A 9778-nucleotide genomic window follows, 5' to 3' on the forward strand; every position below is an offset into this window, starting at 1 on the left:
CCACCATCCACATGGCTTTCTCATCTCATTCAGGTCTTGGCTATCCTGTTACCTTTTCAAGTGAGCATTGTGGCTACTGCTCCTCATTATTCCCTTCCTCCTCCCCCACCTAACTTTTTATAGCACCCAATATCATCTGATATTTCTATATGCCTCTACTCCTAGAATCTGGGCAGAGATTTTTGTGTGTTTTGTTCATTGCTATAATCCCAGTGCCAAAATCCCTATCTGATCCAAGGAAGAGTCTAACTTGTTGAATTGATTGAATACAAATTTTACTTATTAAAGCTCACAGAGGGAATTGTCCAAAAGTGACAATTGATACATCTTTTTGCTTCAACTGACTGATCGCTTTCCTGCCCTTTTGGGGGAAGCCCGCTGAAACGCAAGAGCTTTTATATGGCCACAAGAGGGCGCTGTTGACCAGGGTTTTTTTGTAGTTGTTATTGTGGTTTTTTGTTTGTTTGTTTGTTTGTTTTTTAATTTTTAAGGCGTCATCATGAGACCCTTCACCCTCTCCTCCCCAGACCCCAAAAGAAAAGGTAGAGCAGGGTCATGTCTACAGCCAAAGCAAACGTAGGGTGTGCTGCTGCCTTTCCGGCGTTACTGTGCAAGTGAAGTGCAGTTAAAACCTGTGTCAGGGATGGTCTCGAAAGGACAAAAGGTCATCAGAAAGCGAGAACCTAAGGAATGTGTAGGAGGAAGGAGATGCCAAAGGTGCAAGGAGCATTTGGAAGAAGGCAAGTGAAGCTATGTCAGGTCCGGAGGGATCAGAGGAGACATTATGGGGGAGATGGCATTTGAATTAGGATTTGAAAAATAGGAATGATAGTTAGGTGCAAAATCGTGTTTTGCTGATCTTACGCACTATATTTTATATGTCACTTGAATTTTAGGGTAATTTTCTTCTCCGTTGAGAATGTACTATGTACATTAAACCATCTGTGTACATTAAAAAAAAAGGTTAACTTTTTAGGACATCCACTCCAATAATACATAGTGAAATATAAAATAAAAAATATATATAAATATATAAAATTATATATAAATATATAAAATAATATAAAAATATAAATAATATAAAAATAAAAAACTTCAGGAAGGACTGAAAGCAAGCCTTATATCCACCTCATGATTCCTCAACTGAATAGCTTTATACCTACCCCAGAGGAAGTGGAGAATGTTACAAATGAAGACGGGATTTTTTTCTCTACTCTTTCTTCAGTATGGAGCAGAGAAAGGAAGTCCTGGGGGAAGCCTTCTCAAGACAGGTAGAAATTGTGAATGTCTAATTAGGCCCCAGGAATCAGACCAAATTCACAGACCAACACAGTGAACACTGGTTAAACATAGTCTTTATTTAAAAGAGAGCCACTGCAAAGGGAAAGCAAGGGACTAGAATGAAATGAAGAGGTCAGATGTCCAAGTCAAGGCTTCTACTTCCTTCTTGACCCATCCCCGACTCAGGGCTACAGCCATGTCCCCTTTCTTCACTGGGAGCCATGTGGAGCCCCCCACATTACTTTAGACTAATGCGGTAGAACTTCTTCCACCTCTAGAGTGAGGAGGGGAAATAAGACCTTCCTCAGCCTCTTCAAGGTGTCCCTGCTCATTACCATGGGCAGGGTATCCACAAGAAGGTCTGGGTTTACATACTGCAGGTGGAAAAGCGCATAGCCCAGCAGCCTAATGAAGATCATGATCATGAAGACAAGACACCTGAAACGTCTACAAAGAGACATTCTTGGTTAGCATGGGGGACAGGGACAGACCAGGATCCAGCTGTGGGAGGGGAAGCTCGCACTCATAAATAACTGAATTGCTTTCTTCAGACAAAACTGATAAGGGGATGGAGACCCAAAGGATGAGGGTAGGGGATACATGATAGCAGAAGAAGATGGATGTAGTGGTTAGGAATTGTACATGGCTCTCCTGACATATAAGCCCTCTGAAAGAATAGATGTCCATATAGAAAAAAAGTTGGAGGTGCCAAAGGAGATTTTTCCCAGTACTACATACGAGGCAGGCCTTTGGGAGGCTGCCAGAAAATGTTCAGGACTGTCACACCTATGAGTCTGATGACCAATGGTCTTCTTCTGGTCTAGTAGAGCAAGGAGTTCTAGAATTTGAAATAAGATCGGGACATCTCTGACATGAACATCCAGGCAAAATCATTAGGAGAGGTTTTTTCTAAACATCAAGTGCCAAAAGAGACCAAGTTAAACAATAAAATGTGTGGGTGTGTGGGTGTGGGTTTGTTTTCTAGTGTGCTCCCAAGAAAACTTCACACTGAAATCTGGTCTAAGGCCTTCAGTCATTAATAATATTGAAATGTCATAAATTGAAGCTCTTCATTCAAGTGCCACATGGAGCATTTCAGAGTTAGTCCCCTTGTTGAAAAAATTAAGACAGAAAAGGCATAGAGAGTTTAGGTGATTTTTGTTTTCTAGAGTGTTACAGCCTACTATAAAAGAACTGAGAAAATTAATGAGCCCTGAACCATCTCCGCAGCAAAGAGGATAGCAGAGATGATTAGGTTCAGGATCTGAAAAGTAGAAATGGGTCGTACCAAGAACCATAAGAATGGAAATGCAAAGTAAAATGCAACCTGCAGCTTTCATCTTGAAGAAAGAGCTACTTTTCCCAACCACAAAGTTCCACATAACTCTGGTGTAGAGGAAAGGAAGGAAAGAAGGGTTGGGAGAAATCTGGGGCTGCCTGATATTTTCTGGCTCATGGGTGTATTCGTCCTTATTCCTTGTGCCCTTACCAAGTCACTTGATCCTACAGAGTGAATGTAGTCCACACTGGGTAAAAACCAAGATTCTACCACTTACCTGTACCAAAAGATTCTCTTCTGTTTCTTAATGATGGTCTTCTCCTATAGGAAATGAGAAAAGCCACAGCTGTGCCTGTCCATGTGGTCAAAGAGAGGCAATGTAGCAGGGGAGCCAGGAGTCAGGAGTCTGGCTACCTGGGTTTCAATCCTGACTCTGCCACTTCCTATTGGCCATAGTATGGAACAAGGTACTGAACTTCATTAGGTCCTAATTCTAGGTTTATTACAAAGGGGAGGAGGATGTGGGGAGAAGGAGAGAGAACCCAGGCGAGGAAGGGATAAAGGAAAACTCCAGTGTGGGACAAGGAAGACTTACCATGTTGCTTTGGATGGTTTCTACCAGAATTGACCCAGGTTTCACTATTTGCAAAGAGTCATTCTGGGCTTTGAATCTGAGTGAAAAAATCAGATCTCAGAATGATATAACATAATCTGGGGGCTGATGAAAGGTGCTTTTCTAAGTCATGCAGCATCGATGATTTATTTTTCAGATTTTTGATAGCATTCACTGTTCAACATTCAAAACTCATAACTGTTCAAAATACAGAGATATCAGGAAAATGTGGTCCATTCTCAAGGGAAAAGACAGTCAATGAAGAAAAATCCTGACATCAACTTGATACTGAGTTGAAACTACAGAAATTCTCACACGTGAATGGTCACCTGACTTATAAAACAAGGCACCACTGAAAAATGCACGTTCTCTTAAATAAACGGCACTGGGTCAATAGGCTCTCCACACAGAAAACCATGATCTTGATCTTTACCTCACACCATAGATGAAACACATTCCAGATGAATGCAAATCTAAGTGTAAACAGTAACACAATAAAAAAAAATTGTAGGAGAAAGCATGAGAGAATAGTTTTATCACTTGAAGAAAGGACTACCAAAAAACAAAAATCAAAAACCCCAGAAAAAAAACAAAAACCGGTCTGAGAAGCACTGCACCCTCCCAAGACAGCCGAGAGACTGTCACTGCCCTCAATCAGGGACATCATTTTTCCAGACTTACACTTCTCTTTCAAGAAGCAGCACCTCTTTTTCTTTTTCCATCTTTCTCAGAATTCCCTGGTATTTCTTCCCATGGAAACAACAACAACAACAAATTGTTATAAGAAAGAATTTCCCCATATTTTCATTACGATATCATTGATGATTCTCCTTAAGACTAACCCTAATACTCCAAATGGTGCATGCATGAGTGTGCACACATGAGTAGGGAAATGTTCTAATAAAATTGGGAGATAGTGGACTAGATGGATATATATGCAAAGAAAAAGACTTCTTGCTTTGGATCCTGCTTGAATTCAAATCCTAGCTCTGTTGCTTACTGTTGCTTTCCCGGAGCACATTCTCTAACTCCCCTAAACCCCAGTGTCCTCTTGATTTATAACAATAGCATCCCCATAGTTTTACTGGACAAATTAATGTAGAAACATACTGCATGTGGAGAGCTTTAAAGTACCATACATGCCATCACCTGGCACAAGGTAAATCCTTAACATACATCTGTTTTGTTGTTGCTGCTATATAAAAGTCATTTTCCCCAATGGCAGATTTTAGCCTAATGAGAAACCAAGGAACCCATGGCTTTGGAGAAATTCTGCCTCTTCTCTGAATTGCCCCTACAGGTAAAATACCTTTATGTAGTGGGCCTGGTCCTTACAGAGCTGGTGCAAAGATTGGTAGTCGCTTTCTATCTAAAAAGAAGAGAAAATTAACAAGTCTCACCAGAACCAAGCCTGGGCTACTCCTGGGGACCCTACCTGGTGCATTGGACATTTGGCTGGTTACCTAGCAACTTCTGATTTTAAAGGGAAACAAGTATATCGCAAAGCAGTGATCTCGTCATTCATAGGCACAAACTAAATTGTTTGCCTCGGTTGTCATTTGCTTGTCAGGTGAAACATCAGGAGAGGTGATCGGGGCACTTAGGTTTGGATTCAGCAACAGTATTTTGAATATTAAGGGTAAACGCGTGTTTAAGAAATGGTAAAATCAGGACTTGGAATATAAGTTTTCATACTCCCTTCACCTGCACGTGAATCAGAAACTCCTCTGCCAGATATTCTGCTCCCCCCTCCCATGCCTCCAGCAGTCCTGTTTCTAAGACTTTGTGGTGGTCTCCCATTTACATCCTGGACAGACCCTCAGTGAGGAGACACTGCCTCTACCTGGAGCAGTTCCTTCTCTTCCCTTGTGCAGGATTCTATTGACTTTTGTAGTCTCCCCTGGAAGACAGCAGAAAGTTAATAGCATTCTTTTGTGGAAGGCAAAAGACCAGTAGAGAACATGATAAAAATGGCTATCATGTTGATTTAAAAAAAAAAATGGCTATCATGTATTGAGGGATTGAGGACATGTTTTCACCCTCGGGTGGGCACTCTCATTAACCCTACCTGATAGATGAGGAGACAGAGGCAAGAGGTTAAGCATTTAACTTCTTTAAAAGTCACATGGTGGCAGAGCTGACATTCAAGCCTCGGTCATCTGACTGCCTTTTCTCTGAGCCTTACCATCCTCTTTCTTCTAGCCCAGCTGACCAAAGCTCACAGGCCTCTTTCTCCCTCTTATCTCCCTGAGGGTGCACTCACATAAATCTGTACAAAGTTTCCCAGCGGGGTTTCTGTACTCTATGAGGCATCCAGTTCATTCATTGATTCAACAAATATTGAGCATCTACTATTGCCAGGCACTGTTCTAGGTACTGGGGAAATCGGAGTGATCAACATAGACAAAATCTCTCACCCTCATTGGATCTACCTTCTCATAGAAGAAAAAGATAAACTGCATTTTAAAAATAGAACTATTTTTGGACTAGAAGCCATGGGTTTGGAAAATGAGGTAAGCTTATTGACACATCACTGTGTAATTATGGAAGTTCGTATTCTCATCCTACCTGAATATCCGCATTGTGTCATTCAGACACAAGCTTCTTGGTGGGTCCTGATGTGCCTTCAGCATGTGTGTTCTAGTGACTGATGGGTGGTGAGGTCTTGAGCAATCCCCTCTACTTTGATGACATTGAAGTGACCTCTGCGGTTACTTGACTTGTCATGTTATGAATGCCCCACAGGCCATGAGGTAAAGGAGAGGCAACAAAAGACATTGGCTCTCCTCTGAGAAGCACACAGATATACCTCACCTGGGAGAGTCCTTGAAAGCAGTTCCCCCTGAACTTAGACTTGACACACATCTCACAGAAAATCTCTAGTTTTGCTCTTCTACTCACCTTCAGTTCTGCCAACATCGGCTTCAGGGTTTCTTTATTGAGGTCATCCTTCTTATGTCTCCTTGAAATCTGAAATCCCCCAAACCGTGAACTGAGTGAGGCACAGAGACATAAAAAGCTACGATCGTGGCAGAATTTGGGGTTGCAGGGCTATGGAATGGTGGTGGTTAATGAACTTAGATCCCAGGTAGAAACTTGATAGAAAAGTGTGCTCATGGGAGCTGCCTGACTCTGGGCTGGCTGGATAGGTCTTTTTCCTCCCATAGGCCATGAAAACAACTGCCCAGGGATCAAGGAGGAAAGCACAGAATGGCTGGGGCAGGAAGAGAAAAATCTTTTCTCCCATAGTCAGTTCCTTAGCTCTCTCAGTAGATCTGTAATCCCAGGAAACAAATGGGGTGTTCATCCTAATAGATGCTGTGAGTGGCAGAGGGGATGGAGCACATCTGTTTAGCCAGTTGCTCCTTTTTTGGGTCTTTCTTTTTAAAAATATTTTTCTTGTTTTTAAAGATTTTATTTATTTATTTGAGAGAGAGAGAGAGAACGAGAACAAGTAGGGGGAGAGGCAGACAGAAGGAGAGGGAGAAGCAGGTTCCCCACACAGCAGGGAGCCTGATGTGGGGCTCAATCCCAGGACCCTAGAATCATGACCCGAGCCGAAGGCAAATGCCTAACCGACTGAGCCACCCAGGCACCCCCTTCTTAGGTCTTTCTGACTAGAGGGTTCTGGAGTTCAGATGACATTGTTAAGATTCCTAAGAAATGAGCCTTCAGCAAAGATGGCCCCCTTACCTTCTTCTGAAGCTCCACCACATTCCTGCTCAGAATCTTGTTACTTTTTTCCTGTGGAAAAGAAGTAAAGGAGGATACTCCTGCTCTGCTTCTGTACTTTCCCTCTCCCTGGGTCTCTAAAATATGGTCTGCGGATAAGTGTGCTAAGGGAGAGAAGGACACTCTGGCCCCACACAGAGGAAATGGGAAGGGAGCCCAGGCACAGGGCCCCCACGACAAGTGCTTCTCTCTCAGAGCACCTCATCTGATTTCTCCAGACATAGCAAGGACCATGGATGATGATCCCCAGGGAATGAGAGAGCAGCGGCAGACCGAAGCCAAATGCATCACACAGTCCTTCCTAGATACCTTCTTACCAATTTGACTGTCTCTGATTCCAGGTTCCTCAAGGTCTCCTCCTCCTCAGGTTTGATATAGTTCAACTCCTCCCTCTCGCTGGCTTGTCCTAGTGACAGGACAATCTCTCCTTCCAGACTGAAAAATACAGACACCAGATGTGGATTAGTCATAAGGAAGCTGCCAGTGCCTCAGCTTAGGAAGCCAAGGTCTTGGGGGGCCAGACTGAGTCCCAAATGCATTGGCAATACAACGTCAGCCTCATGGAAATTTAATGCCGAAATCTATACATAAAGCCTCTGGGGGCATCACAGTTCGTGCTTCAGAATTTCAAACACCAAGATTTATCAACAAAAAAGGAAATCTTCCTCCCACCTTCTCTTTATTCCAAAGGGCATTCTGTTGAGGAGAAGCCCTTCCCTCACCAACTGCAAAGCCTGACCTTTGAATAGCTTCTTCCTTCTCTTGAATTTTTCTGAGAAGAACTTGATTTGCCTCATCCAGTCTCTGCAGGTCCTTTTCAAGGTCTGAGTTCAGGTAGTCAAGGTTTTGTTTTGTGACTTCTAATTTCGGGATTTCCATCATCTCCTGCCTACAGGAAAATCATCTTTCTTACTGAGCTCAGGACAGGAAAACAGGGGAGCCTTAAGAAGATTTTCACTGGTAATCTTATTCATTCCCCCATCTTCTGCTGTTACTATGTCTAAGCAGCCCTATGTTATAATTTGCCATGATAAATTGATTTCTGTAGTGTTTCACATGGAATAAATTCCTGGAGTCAAGTTACATTTTTAAAAAATTTTTTTAAAGATTTTATTACTTATTTATTTGAGATGTAGAGAGAGAGCAATCAAGAGAGCAGGAGTAGGGGAACAGAGGGAGACAAGCAGACTCCCTGCTGTGCAGGGAGCCTAATGCAGGACTTGATCCCAGGACCCTGGGATCACAACCTGAGCTGAAGGCAGCCACTTGACTGATATTCAGCTAGCCAGGCGCCTCTCAAATCACATTTTAATTTTAAATATTATAAATGGAACCCATTAAAACACAAACCTTTTATAAAGCAGAAGATATTTTTTTTCATAAGAACAATTATGCTCCAAGTTACTATTTTATTTTTTTTTTAATTTTAGGGAGTATATAGAAAGCAAGCTACAGCTATGAAGCATTTAAAGATCTGCCAGGGTGAGGGCATATCTCCAGTCCCTTCTGTTACAGTCTCCTGAGGAATTTATGCTGCGTGTTTTCTACGCTAGTCAAGTAGGTCTACCGGCTGGATGGGGGCAAGGGGAGGGAGTGGATCTTTTCTCCAAATAAGACTGACTTGCTTTTTGAGGTCTTAGCTAATTCTGAAAACCCCACCATGCTTGGTATGAGGAAGTTCAAAGATCTGAAACTAGGGTCTTTTCTCTGCAGGAAGGGTCCCAGGACATGGGGAGAAAATGTCCTGCATCATGGAGGTTCTCTTCGCTATGGATTGGGGCAGAACGTTCACATAGCAGCTCCTCTACTGAACTTTATCATCCTCATTTCTTACACATTATCCAGTGGGTCCCGTCCAGCTCCTTCCATTGTGGTTTCCTAAAATGTTAACACACACGTTTATTATTGAAACGTCGCCCCTAATGTCCAACATAGTAACATTGCCCTACACTGGCCCGAGAGGGAGCAGGCAAAAGTTTGACCAGGAAAGACAGAGCCGAGAAGAGACCCATGCCTCCTAAACCCTTCTGCTTTCCAGCATCAACTGCAGTGTTTTGCTAAATTCCAGTAATCCAGATTGTGTTTTAACTTAAAATTGCGTAAGTGAATCCCACTGGAGTACAAAAGTCTTGTTTTCACAGGTTTTCACACTTTGGCTACCTTTCCCATTACTGGGCTGCCATTTGTCTGGTCACAGGTGATACACTAAGGGCACTCAAGTTTATATCTATTGGCAAATGCCCTGAGAGTTCGTTTCTAACCCAGATCTCCAGGAAAACTTAGGGGAAAAAAAAAAATAATAGAGAAGAGCCAGAGGGTCCCATAAAGCTGGCTGCCTGATTTCTAGGTCTGTTGCCATCAGTGTTCTAACATGCTCTAGATGACACAGGCTGAGTCGATTCTAAAATAGCAGCAAAAATAGCGGGGTGGAGAGCAGGATACAACTACCAGCAGGAAAAAATAAATGTTGGGCTCCCAGGGACAGTGTCTCCTAATCACTGCCCCAAAACTGAAGTTCAGAACTGAAACTAATCTAAGAAATGTAGAGTTCCATACTCCCCCCTCCTTTCATGTTTCAGCTTCTCTCCTTTTTCTCTTTCCTCTAAAGCTTTTTGGCTTTCCCTTTTTAATTCCTTCTCACACCTCCTTCCCCTTTCATCGCTCCCCTGCATTTTTCCTATTCTCTTTACACACAAGGCATCCCAGTTTTTGATGATGGCCTCTGAACTCACCCTTCTCTTCCCAACTGAGATTTCTTCAGTTCCCACTGAGATTTCCAACCAATTGTCAGAACTTTCAGAAAACGTTATCTCCTTGCTTATTGAGTTCTCCACATATCACCAGACCTGTGATGGGTGGGGCGGGGCAGCATG

At 42.7% G+C, this 9778-nt stretch overlaps 1 protein-coding gene across 1 annotated transcript; it reads right to left on the bottom strand.

The window, feature by feature from the left end:
* Positions 1-1529: 1529 nt before the first annotated feature.
* On the bottom strand, positions 1530-8774 carry LOC122893841 (transmembrane and coiled-coil domain-containing protein 5B-like). The gene is made up of 11 exons (XM_044231121.1): positions 8740-8774; positions 7645-7794; positions 7223-7340; positions 6867-6917; positions 6075-6143; positions 5017-5073; positions 4483-4542; positions 3855-3919; positions 3156-3231; positions 2838-2881; positions 1530-1728 (listed from the first exon to the last, which is right to left on the bottom strand). The coding sequence occupies exons 1-11, from the start codon at positions 8772-8774 to the stop codon at positions 1530-1532; spliced, it is 924 nt and encodes a 307-aa protein (XP_044087056.1).
* Between the last annotated feature and the right edge of the window lie 1004 nt (positions 8775-9778).

This window comes from Neovison vison, chromosome 13 (genome assembly GCF_020171115.1).
Source record: "Neovison vison isolate M4711 chromosome 13, ASM_NN_V1, whole genome shotgun sequence".
Taxonomy (NCBI): domain Eukaryota; kingdom Metazoa; phylum Chordata; class Mammalia; order Carnivora; family Mustelidae; genus Neogale; species Neogale vison.

What these genes read in the sequence shown, in the direction of transcription:
- LOC122893841 (XM_044231121.1), bottom strand. Translation starts at nt 8,774, where the DNA reads ATGGAAGGAGCTGGACGGGACCCACTGGATAATGT. An exon ending in ACCAGGCCCACTACATAAAG is followed by an intron (nt 3,920 to 4,482) that starts GTATTTTACCTG and finishes TTCCATGGGAAG; the next exon opens with AAATACCAGGGAATTCTGAG. An exon ending in CTGCTTCTTGAAAGAGAAGT is followed by an intron (nt 3,232 to 3,854) that starts GTAAGTCTGGAA and finishes TTTTTCACTCAG; the next exon opens with ATTCAAAGCCCAGAATGACT.